This window comes from Hypomesus nipponensis, chromosome 4 (genome assembly GCF_054491055.1).
Source record: "Hypomesus nipponensis isolate SF chromosome 4, ASM5449105v1, whole genome shotgun sequence".
Taxonomy (NCBI): Eukaryota; Metazoa; Chordata; class Actinopteri; order Osmeriformes; family Osmeridae; genus Hypomesus; species Hypomesus nipponensis.
The window spans coordinates 15,160,001-15,183,843 of NC_140364.1; the positions used below are offsets into that span (position 1 = coordinate 15,160,001).

Genomic DNA, 23,843 nt, shown 5'->3' on the forward strand with positions numbered 1-23,843 from the left:
GACAGCAACGGTTAGTCACAATGTTGTCGAGCTCGATTCTGTGTATGTTTGACAAACATGTGCCACAACCCGTGCCACAAAACATACAGTGAAGCAAGTGCACAGAACCCCTAGCTTTGGGGACAAAACCATAGAGATGTCAAAACACTAGGAATGCTTTCACATCTCGCAAAGACTGCTATAGAAATGTACAAATCACACAGATGTAAAAACTATATAAATGTCACTCCAGTAACAACAAAGGTCCCACATAAAGATTTTAATAACCAATTAAGCAGCTCTATTAGTGTCAATGATATGAGTATTGGGACGCCCCTCCCCAGCCCACAGTGTCAGCTCATTAAAAAGGCCCTGGCAGTCTGCCAACATGTAGAGGTGTGGGGAGTGTAGGGTGTGTAACGCTTTGCAGGGTGGGCTGGGGGGGCATGGGGGGGCCCCTGGCATGATGACAGGGTAGTGGGCACAGAACATGGGTCCACTACTAAAGGGCCCCTGATAAAAAGCATCTTTAGTGATGCAGGCTGTGCCCTGCTGTGCCCCGCCTCCCTAGGGGCTGTGCCCTGCTGTGCCCCGCCTCCCTAGGGGCTGTGCCCTGCTGTGCCCCGCCTCCCTAGGGGCTGTGCCCCGCCTCCCTAGGGGCTGTGCCCCGCCTCCCTAAGGGCTGTGCCCCGCCTCCCTAGGGGCTGTGCCCTGCTGTGCCCCGCCTCCCTAGGGGCTGTGCCCCGCCTCCCTAAGGGCTGTGCCCCGCCTCCCTAGGGAGGTGGTAGCTGTGGATGAGGCAGGGGCAGAGAGACAGGGAGGTTCTGGTGAACGAGGCAGCAGAGAGACAGGGAGGTTCTGGTGGGTCCATGAGGAGGGGAGGCAGCGACTGAGAGCCAGAACACTCTGCAGCTTGTTTGGTTTAGACTTGTCACCGAGCAACACTGAGCAGCCAATAGACTGATAGTCTGACTGGCTACCCACCTCCCCATTGGCTCATCACAAACCAACCAAGACCTTTCCTTGTTCTGGGAGAATCTAGGAGAATGGAAAGTGTGCTCAACGGCTGAGTTACACCCTTCAGGAGGAACTGAGCGGTAAGAATCAAGAACAGGGCAGCACATTTCGCCGGGTAGTTCTTAATATGTGAACTTGGGTCTCCACCCAGTGGCTGTTTATGCTTCAATGCTGCCAAACATCTGAGGTCATGTGGAAAACGGTGAAACAACTGTGGGTCCTCCCATGTGATAGATGGAGATGGTGCAGCAATGTAACGCCACCAGGTCCCCACCCTTTCCACACTGATTCATAATGACATTTATCCACACAACTGGGGAACGTGACATGGCTGATCTGAGCTCCACAAAAACAAGCTTCCATCAGTCAGCCTGGGGGGGGAAGCCCAGCCTAGTATTGTATTATACTGCAAAGGATTATCTAACCTTTGCTAATTATAATCTCAAACATTAAAGCCCAAAACCAAAAACACAGGAATTTGGTCCCGAAAGAGCATCTTTGTTATTTTCTGGGCTGTGGTGAACATTTAACCCGACACCAGGGGGCGCCCAACATGCTCAGTGTCTTTCTCTCCCCCTCTCCCCTCTCTCTCCTGCTCTTTCCCTCTCTCTTTTTCCATCCATCCCTTCCTCCCCCCCCCTCTCTCTCTCTACTTATTTCCCTCCTAGATTGCATTGAGAGCCATTTTCAGAGCCATCTCTATGGGACGCAGCAGACAGACTTCACATGTATACAGTGTATATAGCTGGTATGTTATTAATGACAGCATGCTGGTATGCACTTTATCGTTCACAACATACACATTTAATCCACTGATTCTATAATTAATTCACAAATCAATGCAAATGTACACAGGGTCAAAGGGTTCAAATATATCAAGATTAGAGCAGGCTTCTGAAGATTTTTATGAAAGCTAAAAGTTATTATCCGGCACTGTTGAACATGTGCGTAGTGGACTGAGTGGAACATTTGTTCTCTCATGCATTCACATGAAAATCTATTAATTAAAACAGTGAATGATAGGTAAATTTCCTTACCTAATGTCTTGTGACTAATATAGTATCTAGTGCGATATCTGAACCTTTTGATCCTGCACCAAATTTTTCATTATCAGTCTGAATTTCGCTGCCACGACAATTCATAATTTCCAACTCAAAGGTTTTTTGTAATTGAAAATTAACTAGCGGGTGAAAGCAGAGACTTGGCCATTTGTCATGGCTGCTTCCCCGGTGAAATATCTACCGGCTAAATGACAGGAAGAAGCGATGTATTTTCAACGTACAAATATTTGTTACTGTGATTGGTCTTTCTTTGGAGAGAAGATAAAAGGAACTCAATACCCCCCCAAAACCCCTAATTGTTATTCTTTTCACATTCCCTATTTTCACAGGGTGTGTCATCTCATCTCCTCTGCTCTCGTAGGGACAGACAGATAACTGTGGCCAGATTTTCTGTTTCAATGACGTCCTCTCTGAAACGAGTTTAACAGTAATGGATGATTTACCTTTGGCTCTTGGACGCAGAACAGAGCCAGTCTCATTACCTTGATACTATTTACAGGATGTCTGAATGGGCTGGCAGTTAGCTTTGATTGCTTCCATAAATATTTACTGTCACGAAAATCACAGTCCTAAAACTTTTCTATTTTGAGTGCAGATTGAAAATTACACAGGTTAGTACCAAGTTGTCAGATCAGAAGAAAGGAAGATACATTTTATTTCAAAACCTTCATGAAAAGGAGGTTAAGAAACGTGTTTTTATGTTTGAGTTTAAACAAAAATACTCAGACACACACTGGAAATCAAACCATCTATTGATGCTTCTGCCCTCAAACAATATTTGGTCATGAAGCGATTTTTTACTGATTGGAATGTAATGTGTCACCGCCTTACCATCAAATTACTTTTTTCTCTCGAGAATCTGAGGTAAGTTCACGAAAAATCTTAAAGTTGTGTAATCACAGTAAGTTGCATGAAACTCGCAAGTGCAAGTTATCACAGTCTCGTTTGTCCTGTGTGTCTCATATGCCTTTTCATCATAAATAACCTACATAAAAACCTTTGTTGATGTTCCTCTAAACTCACAACAGCCTAATGAATCCGCTCCGTGGTCTGTGCCCAGCTGCTGTGATGACTTCCTTCCTGACCCGGCCTGTCTGTGCGCCCTGCCTGCACTGCCAAACACAGCAAGATGGAAGTGGATGGATGACAGATTAAGAGGAAGTGGGATGTGCTGTTGGTGGAGCAAAAGTGAGAGTTGGGGAATGTACAATCCCCTTCAGCAGAGCCGAGGCCTTGGCTGACTCCTAGACGAGGATGAAGCTTTTCAGGGTTTGGACTGCCACAAGTTCAACTGACACTCATAAACTTTGAGTTCTCTCACCAAGCAATGAGCGAGACAAACAAAAGTTGAAACGAGACAAATTGTTTTATTTTATACAAAATATGTTATGACATATACAAATGCAGTTAACCAATGGTTGTTGTCAAACATTTAAAAAAACTGGTTACATAAAAATAAAATACCACACAAATACATAAATATGACATGATCTATAAAATATTTAAGCAGGTTTACATTAGTAGAGATGTATTAGACTTGTATAATACACAATCAATACAAACAGAGCTACCACAGACTATAATGTATACGTGTCACCACACACGTCTTGAGAGAATAAATTGTCCACGATTTTGTCCAAAACTGTTACAACCACCATTTTCAACTGTACATAACAGCTGACTGTAATAGTAGTGTAGGCCACAGGTCAAAACAGTACAAATTCTTTAGCAGAGTAGAAGCTGTGCTATCAGTGCTAGACTTGTCAGTGTTAGGCAAATACTTGCCCAAGTTGTAATGGCTCACACAAATCACAATCACACGTTATTCAGATTCTTCTTCCTGAGAGATCGTCTACCAAACGGCCTGCTTTTCCATGGTTGTCCTCCTGGAACCAAGAACACAAGCACGATCACACACTCACCTGACACACACATCTGGCCAACAGTCCGTAAACACACACAACACACCTCAAAGAGATTTTGAGCAGCCGCCAGCTGTTGTGTCACATTACCATTTGACGCCTGCAATTTGTTGTGCAGGCATGTATTTGCATACAGAGATTATGTACCATCAATTGTTGTGCAAGCATGCAGGATATTTGGATGGCAGAAGTGGAATGCTTTTACTGTCATATGGATGTCATTACTGTCATCTAAAGATGAAGAAAAAGAATATTCGCTAGATTGCCTTCAAAATACACTCCAAAACACTCCAACTGAATTAAGATCATTACAGGAGATCAATCTCTCTGAAAGGAGATCAATCTCTCTGAAAGGAGATTTCAGCTGTGGTGGTGCTAGAGCCTACAACAGGTGGTTGGCAGTGTGTAACAGTTACCATGCATGGACTGGGTCTGCAGCGTGTGTAACACTAACCATGCATGGACTGGGTCTGCAGCGTGTGTAACAGTTACCATGCATGGACTGGGTCTGCAGCGTGTGTAACAGTAACCATGCATGGACTGGGTCTGCAGCGTGTGTAACACTAACCATGCATGGACTGGGTCTGCAGCGTGTGTAACAGAGGACAGGATCAGATACTCACGGAGAACACAGACGTCCAAACAGCTTTGCCTGGAGACAAAGTTGTTGCTGCTCCCCCCACAGCCGGAGTAAAGGAACTGCTCGCAGGTCTTGCTGAGCGGGCTGTAGTGGTAGCGAGGGATGGAGGCGGAACAAGGCCCAACATCCAGCGGACCGAGACACAGCACCGGGCTGGCTGAGGACGACACCACAACAACCAGCTGTTAGAGAGAGAGTGGGGTTCTTTGGCTCCTCGAAGGAGTTGTTATCACAATGATTCTCTTTTCTGATGTTCCAGAGGTGTGTCGTGTCTAAACGAGCCCAGAACAATGACGAAGAAATTAAATTGTTTTCGGAGAAATTGACGATGCTCTTGTATTTAGGGAAGTTGGTTGGAGCCTTGTTCCTCCATTTCCTGAAACACTCTCAGTCATTACATGTTCTAGTGAGGTTCTAATAAGGTATTTACCCCTACAAATGGGCCAATTTAGTCAGGATGATAAGCCATATCCGATTTTATTTCGGTTGCATCCTCTTCTAGTTCTTTAAATCCTTCGCTCTCTCACTTGAAGTGATATAAAATGAGCTTTCATGCATCTAAACAAACAAATAAGAGAAATAACCTAATTTTCTGTCACACAACACATTGAGGATACGGCTGACGCGACTTTAGTTAAACTTGAATGGCTAAAATGGAGAATGGCTGCATTAAAAGAATACACCTTTTGAACGATTTTTATCAAGAATAATTAAATTGTTACGTGAAAAAAGGTTTGATTTCATCCACTTTGAAACGTTAATGTTTTATCTTTGTATTTTTTTTAGTAAAGCCAAACTCCTTTCTACTTCAATGGCAGACGTCTCACATAACACTTTCCATCAGTGCTCGCACACCGTTCTTACACAACCGTAAACTCCTCCGTGCGAGTACATTGTTTCTCCATGTGTAACTGTAACTCCCACCCACCCACACCTCCCCTGTCGACATACTTTTCCGCGGCCTGCAGTACTCCATGCAGGACTGCGCATCATCGAAGCGGTTGTTGTTTCCTTGACATCCCCCATAATAGAAGGGTTGGCATTGCATGGTGGTCATGTTGAAGTGGTAGCGTTGGAGGAGCGCTCTGCAAGGGCCCTCCTCCTTATGAAACCTGCAGATCTGGGGAATCTCTGAGAGCGAGAGAGGGAGATAGTGATACAATCACATCAGTTAGGGTTTGAATGTACAAACTTTACGTTTGTTTTGGTCGGTTTAGAGACGGTGTGTGTTGTTTGCGGTTGCTTTACTTTCTCTTAAAACATTTAAAAGATGTACCCGCAAATCGTCGGAAAATAACTTTTAGTAGGCTAAACCAGGGGCGTTGTTAGACATAAAACCCTACTGGGGCACTGGCCCCTATTCATATCCCTTTTGTTTCTTTCAAGCTTGCTGTGCACAATGCACTACTAGGCTATAGAAACTCCCCTTGCCCTAACCCACCGTACAACAGTTCAGGAAGGCAAGTTTGATATCAGCTTTGGCAGGGACATCAATAGTTAATGCCAGCGCTAACATTTCTTTACCATTCATTTGAGCGCAAATACTGTTTTTTTTAGCTTCATGTAATATTATTTTTATGTTTTAGTCCAAATAAGATGATTGGTAGGCCTATCATTTAGAAACTTTTTTTAGTTTTGTAATGTTTTCTTAGCCTACCTCAATTCTGACTTGTGTGCCGAGTCCGACACCTGGACTTCTGTTTGCGCGCTGCAGTGGCTATTTGGCAAGCTCAGAAGAGGGCGCAGACATGGGATTCTGCGCTCGATGGTGTTTTAAGCCCCCGATGGCTCCGTAGAGGCAGCTAACCCTAACCTCAACCTTATGGCCCCAATGGCTCCTTAGAGGCAGCTAGCCCTAACATCAACCTTATGGCCCCAATGGCTCCTCGCTGCCTGGAAGGCGCCGTTGGGGGCTTAAAACACCAAACACCAAATTGTGCGTGCATCGGATTGTGTTTTTGGTTAAACTGCTTTGACTTTACAAGCGTTGATTGGGATACTCTGTACATTTTTTTTACGGGATTATCAATCTAAATGAATGCACTGACTAATAAAGTAAATTGTTAAAACTCCAACTTTTAGATTTTACTGGGGCACAGCAGATTTATACTGGGGCACGTGCCCCAGTAAAAAGGGTCTAACAACGCCCCTGGGCTAAACCTACACAAGTGTGACGTGTTTGCTTAAAATGCTTACTTGGTATCTTCCAACAGGTTTTCTGACACTCCTGAAAAGTAATGAAGTTGTTGGCGTTTCCAGCGCATCCTCCATAGCTGAATTCCTCGCACTTCTGAGTGATAGTGTTGTAGTAGAAACGTTGGACGTCACCTTTGCACGGTCCCTCGTCCAACTGTAGAAGACAAACCTCTGGTGGGGAAAAAAGAATATGTTGGTTGCTTATACGAAATTACATTTAAAAAGTTGGCGTACGCTACAAACATGAAGGCAGTATATAAATAAGAGAATAGCTTTAACGTCGACGCCCATTGCCCCTGATAACGGCAATTGGCTTTCAGCGAGTAGAACGATACACCTCATCGCAACCACGTCTATTGTGATTTAATTATGTTAGGAATATGATAAGGTTTACCCTTCGGTTGAACGGCGAAAACGCGACAAAGTATCGAGAAGAACGAGATAACCACTAAGACAAACTCCATTTTTGTTAGTTGAACTTTTACGCACGACGCATCTCAGTTCGCCGTCTTATACTCTTGTAAAGTTTTCCCATGGGAATTTATGGGAGGGCTATAATGACTCATGTAGGCTATTTTTAAAAAAACTGGCTACATTACTGTAACGTCGATATGGTGATGAACTTCAGAACGTCATCACGTAGGCTACACAGACATTTATTTACGCAATGTTTATCGGGCGTAAAGCCACAGGTTTGATGAATTGCGAAGGAACTTTTAGTCTGATAGAAAGGAATTAGGCCCCTACTAGAAGGCTATGACACCTGGGAACCAATTTTGTGGAATGACGGTTTGAGAATGGCTGGTGAAGAATTACGGTGATTAAGAGACAGGTCATCACGGTTTTGTCTTGCTTTACAGCTCATTGTCAATTTGTGGTCTGCCATTCATTTCGGATTTAAAACAGATGTAGACTGACATACAAAGCACATTTTTCTTTTTTTCACGCAACCAAATATTGCTTTATCTCCAAGGAAATACCATGTTGTGTAAGAAGAATTCAGGGCTTGTCTCATTCCTATGGTGTCATCCAAGTCCTCTTAAGACACACCCTATCTAACAAGCTCTAATATCTTTATTTATGTAAGACTGTAACGATCCTGAACTTTTATCGAATTTATTTCACAATAATCTTGGCTGTACCTTAACCTCCCTATGCAATTATTGAATGCCCAACTGAAAATCCTGCCCACTCGTTTCTCAGTGAGGATAAGTGGTACAAGTAGTATGCAACTGCGATTATAAAGTAAGGTTCAGTAGTAAAGAAAAAAAATCGAGGCTCTGTAGATGTAACCATTGCAAAACATAATGTTAAGCATCAATCCTGTTAAATGCTAATTATACTCATCAGAACGTGAAGATGTTCTACACGTTTTGACTATTTCACTTTCTGAGGGCTTAGGAGTCCCGTGATGCACCCGTAGTGCCGTGTGCGTTCCTTTGATTGCACCATTTATATAATCTGGCAAAGAATTGCTGTGGTTGTTACATCTGAGACAATGGTGTATCCTTCACCGTGACAGGTGTGGAGTAAACACGGATTAACCTTTCATCACAGTGTCCCTCCCCTTGACCCATATCTGACACAGGGCAGGGAAGAGAAGAGGAAGGTGTTCAGTATATTTTATGAAGCAACCTTCATCTTAGTATTTCTAGTAAAATGAAACAATCAAACATTTGACCAGAATCATATGCTGTCACCTGTTAAATTCCCTTTTTCAACAGTACTTCAGATACAGAAGAAACTGTTAGGATGAAATAAAAGGTCTTGAAATAATCTGATTAAGAGATTAAAACTGTTTTATACAGATTACTTTATAACCCGGATTGAGGGAGAGGAGAGGGATTATTTAGAACTTTTGCGGGGAAGAAGACATCTCCCTATTGGCAGCGGTGAGTCATTTTCTTTTCACAAGTATATTCATATTTATTTATTAAATATATATTTATCCATATATCTTGATATTTAATAGTGAGTGATTTTCTTTCCTGGAAGATTAGTATAGATTTGTTTCAATTCATAGTGTAACATATATCTTTATCAATTTATAGTATAACATATATATCAGTCATGACGATGGTAAAGGGATACAGTATTTACGTTCCACTCCTGTGAAGCTTCAATATATTTCAGTATCTGCAATTCAGTTTATCAGCTAAATCTGAGATAGTGTAGTCACATTTGTGAGTCAGACCATCCTAAATGAAAGTGGATCTTTCTGTCTGTCTGAACTCATTCTGATAGCATGCAATACTGCCCTTTCACTCTTTCTGTCTGTCTGAACTCATTCTGATAGCATGCAATACTGCCCTTTCACTTCCATAGACCATGCCTGTCATTAACATCGATGATTTGACGGACTTGGACAAGGCAAAAATGGAAGTAGACCAGCTTAAAAAAGAAACTAAAACTGAAAGGGCATTGGTAAGTTCCAAACTGCTGAAGTGTCGGAACTTAGAACTAGTTTTATCCATCTAGTGAGAGCATGTTCCAGACACCATAGATAGGACACTCTATGACAGACACACCTGTCGCTATATTATCAACTTGACACCACACTTTTAGTGTGTGATGATGTCGTTCATGATAACTGTAATGTAGTTAGCAAATATTCGTGACTTGATGTGTTGCTGGTTGTGCCTTCGCCATGACAGGTCTCTAAGTGCTGTGAGGAGGTGAAGGACTATATCCAGGCTGGAGTGGAGGAGGACACGCTGGTCAAAGGCATCGCAGAGGACAAGAACCCCTTCAAGGAACTGAAGGGCGGATGTGTTGTCTGCTAGACGCTTTTCACCTCCCAAACCCCTCTCTAACGCCCAGGGAAATTCTCCGGCCATTTTTACTGAAACAGCGGAGCACTAATTGCTTACCAAGAAAAAAATTGAAATAATGAATAAATTACCTTGTAAATATGTTTCTTACCCCCCCCCCCTCCCCCCACTGTAAACTATTTTTCTTCGGTCTGCTCTAGGCTATTTTGAGTATTATAACTTTGTATATCCTTTCTACCCCCCAAGTGATGCAATAAAAAAAGTGGTTTTGAGGATTTTTTGTCAAGAGCTTTGCTTTATGGTCTTTTAAAGTGCTAAAATGTCCCTTTTTGGTCCGTCTCTAGACTGAAGGTCAAGCCTTGTTTTATTAATGGATAAAAACCGGTGTTATTAAATGAGCTTGCTTACAACCACGGTATTTTACCCTGACTGTTTTTATTTGTAATATTACAGCTGATATCACCGTTGTCAATGAGTGTAAGCATAGCTTAAGTGAAACATTATTTTGTAATACTTCATTAGAAATGTAGGGCCTATAACCGTTCAGCTCCACTGACTCGATCACCGACTGTCGTTGTGTTGTGACCCAATGCGCATGTGCAAGTCACCAGCTAGGAATCGTCGGGCAGAAAGTAAACATGGCTCTTCGCGAAGGAGCGCTGAGAATAAACTTCTTAGCTAGCCGCAATTTCTACAAATTGACGTCGGTTGGCTTAGTACGGACGTTATCTGAAAAAGTATCAACCAAGCCCAAACCCAGCAGTGCTCCTGAGACAACGGGAGATCATTTACTATATACTCAGGAGCACTTGGCGCTGAAGGACTCCCTCAGAAAGGTATGAACACAGCTAGCTAGCTAGCTTAGCCGTCTTGCTAACTTCAGCAACAGTAGCTTGCTTGGCAAGCTTGCTAATAAAAACTCCGGTTAAAACAAACAGCCATGAAATGTTCCCTGCATTAGAGCTACACAGTGCAAAAACAATCTCCATTTTGACTTTTCTATAACCTTAGCTAGGCACCTGACGTAGTAACAGTAACATGAAGTAGGTGAGAGGTCAGTGTTGAATAACTATCTGCACACAAGGGCAATAAACATAAATAATAAAAGGCAATAATGGCATGAGCCCACGGTTGATACGACGTTCTGTGGTGAGGGGGAAGTCTGCATGGTGACTTGGAAGTTTCTTAAGTGTTTACATAGTTTTTCTTTAGTTTTAAATATTGTTGACAAGTGCTTGGTATCAAACCATGTATATTACGAACATTTGTAGTTCTACACAGTGTTCATGTACTGGCCTACTTAAAGTCAATTTAGGATGTGAAAACTAAAATATTTTGGTAAATCAAAGGATTAGAGAGGAAAGATTGACCAACATTTAAATCACGGGGGAAATATAAAAGGGGATTCAGTTTTATCCCCACATGTAGTTCTCAGCTCTGTATGTGAAATACATTTAATTTGGACTTTGTATTTACCGGATGCTTTTACCCAAAGTGGCATACAAACGGTAGATGTTGAAAATACAGCAGAAGATCAAGGATTAGAAGTGCGTTGTTCTAACAGTGTTTCGGTGATCAGAGTCAAGGAACAGTATTTACAAACTACATCGCAAAGCAACCACATCTCAGATACAAGGCACAGTGAAGCAATGATAGTACAGTTCAACAGTAACATCTCAATTGCGTAATAGCAACAGTAACATCTTGATTCCTCTAGCTATCTGATTAATGTAGCCTATGGCGAAAATAAATAATAATACTACAGTGCCATAATAACATATCAATTACAACAGTTACGCCTAAAGTTCCTGTTAATATCTTCCTTTTGTCCGCCTTCCTTTGGTCGTCTGATGCTTGCGTGCTGGGTAACGCAGATGAATTATCACGTTATTATCTGATGGATACTGTAGGGCGGTCTGTACAATATTTATGCCCAGATAGAGGTTGTTCATCTTCACAACTTTCCGTTTTGTAGAACATTGAAGATTTTTCTTGGCTGGGAAGGGTACTTGGCTAACTTAGCACTGTGTGTTTTGGGAAGAGAACACAGTCATTGTCCATTTTGCTAATACAATGGAATCCGTAACAGATAAGCTGTCCCACAAAAAACATTTTCCTTCAAAGCCTACAGGGAAATACGTTCCAGCCTAGCCAGGTGGCTACAACTGTTGCATGAAGAAGCATTTTGCATTAGTTAGATAAGTGGTGCCGAAATTAAAACAAAACCCATTATGATAAATGACTCATAGAAGCTGATAGTGGTTTGAGCACAGAATGTATCTTTGTTTGAATGAATAACCCATTTGATGTAAAAATAAATAATAAAATAAATTAATGGTAGGTTTTAATTACCTCTACCTGCCATGGAAGAGGTATTGTGCTCAATGGGAAAGCTTGAAAGCAGAATTATTGTCAAGTTTGTCAAAGGTGTTTTGACTGTTGGCCATTAAAGGTGCTAGTGCATTAGAACGATCGTAACAGCTATAATGGAGTAGAGAGCAGAGTTAACTCTGAAACATGTAGCAGTTTGTTTTTTTTGAGCGGCACTTAATTGTTTTAGTCTAAAATGTCCCAGCCCTGTTTATTAAAATGTTTAAGGACCTTTTGCATTACATCTGTTTAGAGTTTTATTGCCCTTTTCTAGGCCCCCGGGTGGAACTACTGATGCACTGATAGATTTCCAATCAAAGTTACCAGTGCATCAGTATTAGGCCTACACTAATCATTCCCATTCTACAACAGGATAAAGATGGTAGGATAGCGATGGAACCTGATCCGGCTGAATAACCACAGTGAAGCACGAGCAGATCAGACCTTTTCCATAAAGCTTCCCAGGTTCCTTGTAGGCACTTTGGTTTCGGCCGGTGACCCGGGGTCAGTGCTGACCCGGGGTCTGAGGTCCTGAGAGGGGGGCTGTCTGCTAGTGCTGAGGTCCTGGCAGGGGGGCTGTCTGCTAGTGCTGAGGTCCTGACAGGGGGGCTGTCTGCTAGTGCTGAGGTCCTGACAGGGGGGCTGTCTGCTAGTGCTGAGGTCCTGACAGGGGGGCTGTCTCCTAGTGCTGAGGTCCTGACAGAGGGGCTGTCTGCTAGTGCTGAGGTCCTCACAGGGGGGCTGTCTGCTAGTGCTGAGGTCCTCACAGGGGGGCTGTCTGCTAGTGCTGAGGTCCTCACAGGGGGGCTGTCTGCTAGTGCTGAGGTCCTGACAGGGGGGCTGTCTGCTAGTGCTGAGGTCCTGACAGGGGGGCTGTCTGCTAGTGCTGAGGTCCTGACAGGGGGGCTGTCTGCTAGTGCTGAGGTCCTGACAGGGGGGCTGTCTGCTAGTGCTGAGGTACTGACAGGGGGGCTGTCTGCTAGTGCTGAGGTCCTGACAGGGGGGCTGTCTGCTAGTGTTGAGGTCCTGACAGGGGGGCTGTCTGCTAGTGCTGAGGTCCTGACAGGGGGGCTGTCTGCTAGTGCTGAGGTCCTGACAGGGGGGCTGTCTGCTAGTGCTGAGGTCCTGACAGGGGGGCTGTCTGCTAGTGCTGAGGTCCTGACAGGGGGGCTGTCTGCTAGTGTTGAGGTCCTGAGAGGGGGGCTGTCTGCTAGTGCTGAGGTCCTGACAGGGGGGCTGTCTGCTAGTGCTGAGGTCCTGTCAGGGGGGCTGTCTGCTAGTGCTGAGGTCCTGACAGGGGGGCTGTCTGCTAGTGCTGAGGTCCTGGCAGGGGGGCTGTCTGCTAGTGCTGAGATCCTGACAGGGGGGCTGTCTGCTAGTGCTGAGGTCCTGACAGGGGGGCTGTCTGCTAGTGCTGAGGTCCTGACAGGGGGGCTGTCTGCTAGTGCTGAGGTCCTGACGGGGGGGCTGTCTGCTAGTGCTGAGGTCCTGACGGGGGGGCTGTCTGCTAGTGCTGAGGTCCTGACAGGGGGGCTGTCTGCTAGTGTTGAGGTCCTGACAGGGGGGCTGTCTGCTAGTGCTGAGGTCCTGACAGGGGGGCTGTCTGCTAGTGCTGAGGTCCTGACAGGGGGGCTGTCTGCTAGTGCTGAGGTCCTGGCAGGGGGGCTGTCTGCTAGTGCTGAGATCCTGACAGGGGGGCTGTCTGCTAGTGCTGAGGTCCTGACAGGGGGGCTGTCTGCTAGTGTTGAGGTCCTGACAGGGGGGCTGTCTGCTAGTGCTGAGGTCCTGACGGGGGGGCTGTCTGCTAGTGCTGAGGTCCTGACGGGGGGGCTGTCTGCTAGTGCTGAGGTCCTGACAGGGGGGCTGTCTGCTAGTGTTGAGGTCCTGACAGGGGGGCTGTCTGCTAGTGCTGAGGTCCTGACAGGGGGGCTGTCTGCTAGTGCTGAGGTCCTGACAGGGGGGCTGTCTGCTAGTGTTGAGGTCCTGACAGGGGGGCTGACTGCCCATCTGTGGCTGGAAAAGTCTCGCCCCTCCAGTTCTACCATGGTTTGCTGTGTATGCTGGTTGTCCCCTCCAGAAAACTGAACATTTGACCATCCCTGTATGTGGGCTGTATCATGTTGGATAACATCCCCCTCTTGTCATGGCATACAGAACTATATTACACACACACCACACACACACGCAGCCAGAAGTCTGCTGACATGAGATTACAGAGAGACACAGTTTGCACAATACAGAACACAGCAGGATTGCTGGGCATGTCCAAAGATACCGTGGCTTCTCCCTTCATTCACACTTCCACACACTGTGAATGGAGACAGCCTAATGGCCAGCAATTTCCCTGAATACTGTCAGGGGAGAGATAAGCTATTTATATTTGTCATTCATTAGTGGGACGGCAATATTGCAGACAGACAAGCAGGCATACTGCCTGTACAAGTACACAGACCTGCTGACAGACTAATAAGGAGGCAGGCAGATATTGACAGAGCAGAAATGCTTTAAAAAAACTCCCACAGATGTGTATTTTTGTAAAGTGTGTTTGTTTCTCTCCCAGATCATTGACCAGGAGATTAACCCATATGTGGACCAGTGGGAAGCTGAGGGGATGTTCCCTGCTCACAAGGTCTTCAAGGTCTTGGGCAACGCTGGATTCCTGGGAGTCAACAAGCCTGTTGGTACGCATCTGGTACAGAGTTGAACTGGTTCAACTCACTCCTCTGTATAAATACAGCTAGCTTTTCCGTGGCGTAGCTGGTTAAATGGATGTGTATAAAAGTGGCAGTCAAGTTTGTAAGTGAGAGGTCTTGAGTTTTGAATCCCAGTAGGGGGAAGATCAGAAGGAAGGGACACTGACGTGCGACGCAACTACACTTACATATCCATCTGTCTGAACTGCCATCAGCAGCCATTTACCTTATTAAAACACACCTGAACTTTGCCGATGCTCGCCTCTTCACCGTTATGTGAGGGGAGAGGAGCGCTGGCTTTATACACTCGAGACACTGACTGAACTGTATTGTTTTTTTACACAATGGTCTGTTCCGTGTCAATATGGAGAATAGTGTTCTAAAAAATTAGAACCGGAAGTCTTTTGTAGCTCTGCGTTTTGTAGTGGTTAAGGTACCAGACTGACATTAATGGGCTCGACGCCGCAGGTGTCAAACTCGCGCCATCGTTTTTTATCAGAGTTGGAACAAAGGCTAGCTTTTGTATCTGAGAGAGCAGGGTTTCATTTAATGACAACCACAGCGCCAGACAATTATCTTATGAATCTTAAAGAACCATTAGTTTTGCAAGCGAAGTTTTCCGAATGTTTAGTTTGTGGACTTGGTAAATGTACGTTTTGAGACGCGCTAACATCTCTGCCTTAAATGGGTCGTGCCGTTGGCTCGGTTTAACTTTACCGCAACACGAAGTAAACACATATGGTTAGTTTCTACAAGGCCACCAGCTGTGTGTCGTTACAAACTACAGACAATTTCACCACATATTTTCATGCGTAACTCGGCAAGAAAGAAAGCCAAGGGACACCGTAAACACGACTCAAACCAAATTCCAGCGTTTGGGAATGAAGCAGGGCACGGCAGTGAAGCCTCAGGGTCGTTCGTTTTGGGGAGATAGGCTTTTAAATCTGTAGATAAGAACCGGGAGGGGTTGCATTACAAAGTGCTGAGTGTTGAGGCCTGGGGCATTAGTGTACAGGATTAGAATAGAACGATGCTGTCTCATAGCAGATTAGCAGAGGGCCAAATGGGTAACCTTGAATGATATAAACTGCTCGCTGCGCCGCTTGTGTTTAATGCGAACACTCGTGGTGTTGAGACGTGAAGGACACATTATTTAAACTAAGCATTTTCTGTACGGTAGAAAATTCTGACTTGCCGGGTCTTTTATTTTCCCATTCAAGTGCTGAATCAAGTTATTTATCAAGGTTATTACCCTTGAAACGACTTGCTTGTTTGAAAAGGTAACGCTGCCTTTATCAACCACCAAGCGGGAAATGTGGGCGTTACAGCAGCAGGAAGAGACAAAGTAATGAAATTAAAGTAATGGAATGAAGACGCATAAACACACACTTACAATGGACATAGAGTTAACATATATCAACATGCTTTTACAAACAACAACAATGTAGACATGCGAGCACTTCAGAACGCAATGCACATATCCTCATGTCCACACCCAGCAGCCTCAGAGATGCTTTACAGTCCAGGAACACAGTCGACTGTGAGAGGAGTCTGTCTGTCTGGAGAGGACGAACACTGATCTGGATGACACCTACCAGGATCAGTATCAAGAGGAGAGGAGCTGTGACCTGGACAGGAAATGACCTTGCAGGAGACGAGGGAACATCTTAATTAGGGAGTAATATGGCCCGGCAGTAACCTGGAATTGCAACTGTGATGACGCAGAGATCCTGCCTCGAAACATTACTCTCAGGATGACTAGTGTTCACTGAAACACTCCTGAACAACCCTGAAAACCTTCCTCTGTCATCCTGGAATGTCTTTATGGGGAGTTGGAGCTGTGAGTATTTCTCTCCAGCACTGCAGGAATGGTGTAGCTTTGTAGTGGGGGTCGTCTTATGAAAGCACAGTTTCTTGGAAGATGCTTTGTGGACCGGCTCCAAACAGCACAGCAGCTGCCAGCTCCCCTCCCAGATCGTCCCAGATAGGAGCCCTGACGCGGGGGGAAGACCAGGGTTCTGTTCTGTTCTCCTGGCCTCTCTCAGCCCAAACAGTTCATCACCATTCAACACCGTAACAGCCAGGCGGCCAGAGCATTTGACTGCAGTTTACGAGGTCACAGGTTTAAATCCCACCCCCTTGGACTGTACGTCACTTTGGGTAATAATAATAAAATAGGAAAACATCTGCTAAAATGATGTTCATGACCAGGACTGCTGACCCTTCACCCTCCAGTCCGTCAGACGAAAAAGCAGGATTGTTTTTTAACAGCCGAACGGGAAGTGTTGGCAGGGGTATGGCTATCGGGGAGAGAGACTTGGGGTTCCACCAATCATACTCCAATGTTGACCTTGTCTTCCCTCCTGTGGGCGGGGCTTGGCGGTCCTCCACTTTACTTCCTGTTCCTTCATGAGAGGTCAAAGATCACTGCCAAGTCTCCCTTCCCCCCCACGGAGATGATCAGCCCATGTGTGTGTGAGTTGAGATTTCGCTTGAAAGCGTTGTAACGGCGAACACACCGCGACGAGCATGACGGCATCGCAGTCAAGTGAGGTGCGCATGGTCCCGTCGCCGTGGCGAGTTGTCATGGAGACACGCATGAGATCAATTGGCTGGCTCAGACCTCCGTGCGGAGACGCAGCCAATCAAGCGGTTGCTTAGGAGCCGTTCTTCTGAGTTTCAGAGCACGGATCAGTCAGGGGATGTGTTGAAGGAGGCAGCGTGAACTGTTGTGTTCCTTTACTCAGCGATGCTGTTCATGCCTCCGTCACCCCTCCCTCCCCTCCACCCTCCAGACCAGTGGTCCAGCAGCTCACCCCTCCCTCCCCTCCACCCTCCAGACCAGTGGTCTAGCAGGTCACCCCTCCCCCCCTCCACCCTCCAGACCAGTGGTTCAGCAGGTCACCCCTCCACCCTCCAGACCAGTGGTCTAGCAGGTCACCCCTCCCCCCCCTCCACCCTCCAGACCAGTGGTTCAGCAGGTCACCCCTCCACCCTCCAGACCAGTGGTCTAGCAGGTCACCCCTCCCCCCTCCACCCTCCAGACCAGTGGTTCAGCAGGTCACCCCTCCCTCCCCTCCACCCTCCAGACCAGTGGTAGTTTGGAGATGTCGGCATCTGAACATCACGCTGAGGCAGCTGGGCTCTGAGCCCAGGTAAGGCCGGAAGGAACCAAAGAACATGTGGTCCGTCGGTGACAGCCAGGGTTGACATAACCCCCTGCTGTGCCTAGCTTCCCGGCTCTTCCAGATTTTGGACCCCCCCTTCTCCGTCCGCAGCATGTGAACATTTCCAGCTGCAGATGTTTCTCTCTGGGGGGTGAAGAGGCTCCAGCTCTCTCTTGTTTGTTTTACTGACTGCCCCGCCTCCCTCCCTCCCTCCCTCTCCCTCCCTCCCTCCCTCCCTCCCTCCCTCCCTCCCTCCCTCCCTCCCTCCCTCCCTCCCTCCCTCCCTCCCTCCCTCCCTCCCTCCCTCCCTCCCTCCCTCCCTCCCTCCCTCCCTCTCCTCCCTCTCCTCCCTTCCTCTCTTTCCCCTCCTCCCTTCCTCACCCCCCTCTCTCCCCATCCTCCCCCCCCCCCGCCTGCTCTATCCAGACAGGAACCTTGGCAGGTGACTCTGACCCCCTGCTGGTGAGTGATAGTTTCTGTCTCCTGTCGCCTCCTACTTAATCTGTCGTGGAAGATTACAGTCTGTTTGTCTTTCTGCCTCGTTTCGAGTGCCAAGTCACGGGTCGTTAGGGAGTCTGTCAACAGTGTCAGTGTGTAAACTAGATATTTACAGTATTCTGATTGAATTACTGTCTGGTTGGATGTATTAAGTAATTAATTGAAGCTGTACATTTGTCAGGGCAGTTTGCAAGTTATCTTTTCCTAGCTGTGCTGTGCCCAGAGAGGCTAGAATATGGCTGAGGCCTTACCGCAGTAACAGTCTGGCCCAGGGCCATGTTGAATGTTTTCCCCTCTCTCTCGCTCTCTCACTCTCGCGCTCACTCTCTCTCTTTTTCTATCACCACACTTCCCTTAAAAACTGACCAATAATAAAGCATGACAAATTCCCAGAAAGATACTGTAAGGAGAAAAGAACGTCTGCAAAAACAATCAAACGAAGATGAAAAGAGGGACTTTTACTGTCCTGGAACCCCCCGGATCCATCACTGGCCCAGTCCAGTGAGAGAACCCAAGGAGGGATCATGTTCATGTTTGTCATTCAGAAGACAGCCTGCTTTGGCCCCTTGGTTATCTCTCCCTCAGCACAGGAAAAGAACGAGAGCGGGCGTCTCTTCCTGAGAGCAGATCATCCATGTGGGGGTTCGTCCTTGTCTTTCCTCTGGATGTGGTGACACATGGTTGGAGCTCATTAAAGACCTGAAGTCCGGAGCTGCTGTGGCTGAGGCAGCACCTCAGATGAAGGAAGGGCCTTTCCACATCCTGTACATGTGCCGTGTGGGCCGTACTGGAATACAGCGCATGGCTACAACGTGCACCTTCCGTCTGGTGTTTCATCTGCCTGTAATCCCGCTCTAAACTCAGCGAGGTCCAAAGCTGTTTTACAACACAGTTCTGATCACAGCTCACAGGGGAGCCAGGTCCCATCAGGACCCTGAGCCAGGTCCCATCAGGACCCTGAGCCAGGTCCCATCAGGACCCTGAGCCAGGTCCCATCAGGACCCTGAGCCAAGTCCCATCAGGACCCTGCAGGATTTCCCCACTAATTAGGCCAAGATTCTGTGTGTGTGTGTGTGTGTGTGTACTGCTTCTGACCGTGTGTTTGTGTGTGTGTACTGCTTCTGACCGTGTGTGTGTGTGTGTACTGCTTCTGACAGTGTGTTTGTGTGTGTGTACTGCTTCTGACCGTGTGTGTGTGTGTACTGCTTCTGACCGTGTGTGTGTGTGTACTGCTTCTGACCATGTGTGTGTGTGTGTGTGTGTACTGCTTCTGACCATGTGTGTGTGTGTGTGTACTGCTTCTGACCATGTGTGTGTGTGTGTGTGTACTGCTTCTGACCGTGTGTGTGTGTGTGTGTGTGCTGCTGCAGAGTACGGAGGACTGGGTCTAGACTTCAGCTACAGTGTTGCAGTGTCAGAGGAGCTGGGTAACATCAGCTGTGGAGGGATCCCCATGGCTATCGGAGTCCAGACGGACATGGCCACCCCTGCCCTGGCCAGGTAACCATGGAGATTACCCTCTGTGGTCTCTTACATTCATATGTCACCCAATACCTAGATCTTTGTGTGTGTGTGTGGTCATTCTATAGGTTTGGTTCAGAAGAGCTGAAACAGGAGTTCCTGCTGCCCTCCATCCTGGGAGACAAGGTGGCCTGTCTGGGTGTGAGTGAGGTCGGAGCTGGGTCTGACGTCGCAAGTACGGCCTCCTCCCTCCTTCTCTTCCTCCTTCTCCTCTTCCTCTTCCTTCTCCTCTTCCTCCTTCTCCTCCCTCCTCCTTCTCCTCTTCCTCCTCCTCCTCTTCCTCCTCCTTCTCCTCTTCCTTCTCCTTCTCCCTCCTCCTTCTCCTCTTCCTCCTTCTCCTCTTCCTCCTCCTCCTCTTCCTCCTCCTTCTCCTCCCTCCTCCTGCTGCTTCTCCGTGGCTTTCTTGACATCCAACTCCATTCATCCACACTTTCATCTTCTTCATCCATCCATCTCTCCCCTGTCTTCCCTATATATCCATCCATCTCTCCCCTGTCTTCCCTATATATCCCCCCCGGTCATCCAGGCATCAGGACCAGGGCGGTGAGGAAGGGTGATGAGTTTGTGGTGAGTGGAGGAAAGATGTGGACCACCAACGGGACCCAAGCAGACTGGATGTGTCTGCTGGCCAACACCAGTGATGGGCCGGCACACAAGAATAAGTCCCTCATCTGCCTGCCCATGAATCTACCTGGTGAGACCTTTTGAAACTTTCCAAACTTGTTTTTTGATAATTTTTTATCAACTTTTTTTTCTACCTTTAAAAACATTTTTTTTCAGGTTTCTTTTTTTCAAAAACATTTTTTCAACCTTTCAGAACTTTATTTTCCCCTCTCTCTGTCCTCCCTGTCTCTCTCTCTTTCTGTCTCCCTCTCTTTATCTCTCTCCCTCTCTCTCAGGAATCCACATTGCCCGCAAGATCGACAAGATGGGCATGAGGTCGTCTGACACGGCCGAGGTGTTCTTCGACGATGTCCGCGTTCCCTGCAAGAACATGATTGGCCAGGAAGGGATGGGCTTCACCTATCAAATGCTTCAGTTCCAGGAAGAGAGGCTTTGGGCTGTTGCCAATAGTAAGAGACCCCCCTCCTTCTCCCACTTCCCACAGAGACACATCCTGACAGAGTCTGTCTGCCAAGGAACACCAGTCCCAAAGAAACGCTTCTCCTCTTCCTACAGTAATACTCTCTTCTAGACCTAATATGTCTCATTGTTTATAGAAGCGTTTGATGAGCAGGAAGTCTTCGTCTCACAGCGGCTCAGCAGTCTGTGACGCTAGCTGACGACATCAGGAAGCATCAACACAGATGCTTACGCAAAGATCTGTTACACACTCACACAACCTGAACTGCTGTCCATCTCACCAATCACTTACTGCTCCATAATTACTGCTCTAAATGAGGAAGAAGGCCTCTCCCTCGTTTCCTCCCACCTGTCCTCACCCTCCCTCCCTCCGTTATTAAACTCTCTCATCAGTTTCTGGAAGACACTTCCAGCCCAGCTCAGACACGCAGGAACCCTGTTGTTGTTTCCTACACTAACCATCTGCCTCCTTCCTCCCCCACATCCCTGCTCCCTGCCTCCTTCCTCCCCCACACCCTGCTCCCTGCCTCCTTCCTCCCCCACATCCCTGCTCCCTGCCTCCTTCCTCCCCCACACCCCTGCCTCCTTCCTCCCCCACACCCCTGCTCCCTGCCTCCATCCAGTTCTGACCATGATGGACAACATTATCCAGCAGACCATCCAGTACACACGCCAGAGGAAGATCTTCAAGCTGCCTGTTCTCTACCACCAGACGGTCCACTTCCGCCTGGCCGAGCTGGAGACAGAGGTGGAGCTGCTCCGCTCGCTCCTGCACCGCGCCACAGGTCAGCCCTGCCTCAAACACCTCACCAAGCCCTCCTGGTTCAACCTGGGGGGGAAATCCTCTGCTCTGCCCACCTGGCACGTCACGGGAGCCATTTCCAACATGCCTAAACTTAGGAGAGAGAAGGGCACAGATGATAACTTTTTTTATCCCTTTTGAAAAGGATGGTCTATCTGGCTGTCGGGCAGTGTTCCAGTGCCTTGTTATGCCTCGTGTGTTCGGCCCGTGGTGTGAATACTGATGACTGTGTCACGTTTGGGAGCTGTTAACCAGCCTCAGAAACACTCTGCCAACCTCCGCTGGCAGTCGGTGGAGACAGCCTGAATGTGGCAGTCACCCAACCCTCTCTCCATCCTCTCCTCCTCCCCTCCCCTCCTCTCCCCCTCTCCTCTCCTCCTCTCCCAAACCTGTAGAAGGACTGCTTGTGTGGTCCACTCCTAGCAGGCTCCACCACGGCTGCCTAGACCACAGCATATGTTAACAACCCACGCTTATCACTGGAGGCATCTCTCTCGCTCCTTTTCACTTCTGTTTTATTCAAACTGCTTATTATTAGAAGTGTCTGAACAAGGGAGATATTTCCAAACAATTTACTCTACCCTTCCCTCCCTCCTCTCTCTCCCTTCCCTCCCTCCTCTCTCTCCCCCTTCTCTCCCTCCCTGCCTTATGATCCCTCCCTCCCCTATCCCCCCTCCCTGTTTTACTCTCCCTCCCTCCCTCCCCTCCTCCCTCTGTCCCTCCAGCTCTGTTCATCAGAGGTCATGATGTGACCAAGCTGGCGTCCATGGCTAAGCTGAAGGCGGGGCGTCTGTGCAGAGAGCTGGGAGACAGCTGCTTGCAGTTCTGGGGGGGCATGGGCTTCACCAACGACGTTCTGGTTAGCAGGTTCTACAGGTGGGTGACGGATCAACCACACTGACCCTAAGAAAGGACTACATGTAAATGTAACCTTGGCTGTGTGCCCAGTGACACTGCTGGGGGGGGGGGGGGTTTGATTTCTCAAAACGTACTGGCATTAAGTCTATGCACATCTGATCATTTGTAACGTTAATTTTAAAATAAGGATCAATATCAGAATCTGTATGTGATTTCTCTCTTACCAACAGTTTTCAGCTAGCCTATATACTACAACAGCATATTAGAATTCCTGAAATTCTTTTTGGTTTGAAGGATATAGGCGTCTCTGCACAGCTGCCTAATCAAATCCATGATTTATTTTTTTGGGGCAGTTTTGGTATTTATTTTGAGAGACTGTTTGAGATGTTATTGTTTTTCTGTAATATTATTATTATGCACCACGCTTGGTATCTGAGATGTGGTTACTCAAATACCAGGTCCATTGCTTCGATGCAGCCAGTAAATACAGACCGTTCCTTTACTTTGACCACTGAAACAGTGGGGGTTGAGATGTACTGACTGTACTGACCCTGTACTTACTGTAAGTCGCTCTGGATAAGAGCCTCTGCTAAATGACCAAATGTAAACACTGTTAGAAACAGAGTTCGAACAAGTATTCAAGATGATCATTGTTGTCGATAAGGCAGCTAAAAATTAGAACTGTCAGTCACTGCCTGTTCTGTGTCTGGTTTTCTGTTTAGAGACTCCAGGTTGCTGTCTATTGGTGGAGGGGCCGATGAGGTCATGCTGGCCATCATCTGCAAATACATGGACACCCTACCCAGGAAGTGATGTCATCATATGTGACGAATACGATTGATCATGAATGAGTCACCCGAAGTGCATTTTATTAGCAGTAAATCCATGGAAACATAATAATAATAATAAGAGCTTCAGGGCATGTGTCCTGTGATCAGGTTTGTACCCACGGTAACCAGGGATGTGTTTATGGTGGAATGTTTCTGACTCTTGAGACTGAGTGACAGTTAGGGTCCAGTTTTGTAGCATATGTAAATTCAGGATTCATTAATATAGCCTTGTGCTATATCCCTCGTCGCCTTAACCGATGCGTCCTGTCTGATGTACATGACTCAGCAAGGTATACTTGATATTCACCACGTCTGTAAATGAAGTCATCTTGTTGTTAGATCAACCTTTGCCTGGAACTTGTAATTTTTTGTAGTATAGTCTCAATAAGCCATTTAACGGTATGTACAGTTTGAATCCACTTGTCTAAATTAAAC

General features: G+C 46.8%; 3 protein-coding genes across 5 annotated transcripts; 2 read left to right on the forward strand and 1 right to left on the reverse strand.

The window, feature by feature from the left end:
* Nucleotides 1–3,872: 3,872 nt before the first annotated feature.
* On the reverse strand, nt 3,873–7,366 carry tfpi2 (tissue factor pathway inhibitor 2). The gene is made up of 5 exons (XM_084697190.1): nt 7,210–7,366; nt 6,816–6,986; nt 5,571–5,750; nt 4,603–4,776; nt 3,873–3,943 (listed from the first exon to the last, which is right to left on the reverse strand). The coding sequence occupies exons 1-5, from the start codon at nt 7,277–7,279 to the stop codon at nt 3,873–3,875; spliced, it is 666 nt and encodes a 221-aa protein (XP_084553316.1). The 5' UTR covers nt 7,280–7,366.
* Nucleotides 7,367–7,484: 118 nt separating this feature from the next.
* Nucleotides 7,485–9,905, forward strand: gngt1 (guanine nucleotide binding protein (G protein), gamma transducing activity polypeptide 1). Of its 2 annotated transcripts, none has more exons than XM_084695727.1 (4): nt 7,485–7,647; nt 8,624–8,707; nt 9,141–9,239; nt 9,470–9,905. In XM_084695727.1, exons 3-4 carry the CDS (start codon nt 9,144–9,146, stop codon nt 9,596–9,598), a joined length of 225 nt encoding a protein of 74 aa, XP_084551853.1. In that variant the 5' UTR covers nt 7,485–7,647; nt 8,624–8,707; nt 9,141–9,143; the 3' UTR covers nt 9,599–9,905. The 2 variants fall into 2 exon arrangements, with proteins under 2 accessions (XP_084551853.1, XP_084551852.1); XM_084695726.1 differs by having other exon boundaries at nt 7,485–7,632.
* Nucleotides 9,906–10,178: 273 nt separating this feature from the next.
* Nucleotides 10,179–23,752, forward strand: LOC146295796 (putative acyl-CoA dehydrogenase 6). 2 transcript variants are annotated; one of them, XM_084696952.1, is made up of 9 exons: nt 10,179–10,422; nt 14,517–14,637; nt 19,685–19,814; nt 19,904–20,010; nt 20,362–20,529; nt 20,735–20,908; nt 21,542–21,703; nt 22,446–22,596; nt 23,037–23,294. In XM_084696952.1, exons 1-9 carry the CDS (start codon nt 10,225–10,227, stop codon nt 23,116–23,118), a joined length of 1,293 nt encoding a protein of 430 aa, XP_084553078.1. In that variant the 5' UTR covers nt 10,179–10,224; the 3' UTR covers nt 23,119–23,294. The 2 variants fall into 2 exon arrangements, with proteins under 2 accessions (XP_084553078.1, XP_084553077.1); XM_084696951.1 differs by lacking the exon at nt 23,037–23,294 and adding an exon at nt 23,301–23,752 and having other exon boundaries at nt 10,183–10,422.
* Nucleotides 23,753–23,843: the final 91 nt, after the last annotated feature.

Bases quoted from the DNA above. Each gene is read 5' to 3' on its own strand.
- LOC146295796 (XM_084696951.1), top strand. From the start codon at position 10,225: ATGGCTCTTCGCGAAGGAGCGCTGAGAATAAACTTCTTAGCTAGCCGC. The intron at 10,423-14,516 runs GTATGAACACAG...TTTCTCTCCCAG, and splicing joins TGAAGGACTCCCTCAGAAAG to ATCATTGACCAGGAGATTAA. The intron at 14,638-19,684 runs GTACGCATCTGG...GTGCTGCTGCAG, and splicing joins GGGAGTCAACAAGCCTGTTG to AGTACGGAGGACTGGGTCTA.
- tfpi2 (XM_084697190.1), bottom strand. From the start codon at position 7,279: ATGGAGTTTGTCTTAGTGGTTATCTCGTTCTTCTCGATACTTTGTCGC. The intron at 6,987-7,209 runs GTAAACCTTATC...TTTCCCCACCAG, and splicing joins TTTCGCCGTTCAACCGAAGG to AGGTTTGTCTTCTACAGTTG. The intron at 4,777-5,570 runs GTATGTCGACAG...TGTCGTCCTCAG, and splicing joins GTACTGCAGGCCGCGGAAAA to CCAGCCCGGTGCTGTGTCTC.
- gngt1 (XM_084695727.1), top strand. From the start codon at position 9,144: ATGCCTGTCATTAACATCGATGATTTGACGGACTTGGACAAGGCAAAA. The intron at 9,240-9,469 runs GTAAGTTCCAAA...TCGCCATGACAG, and splicing joins CTAAAACTGAAAGGGCATTG to GTCTCTAAGTGCTGTGAGGA.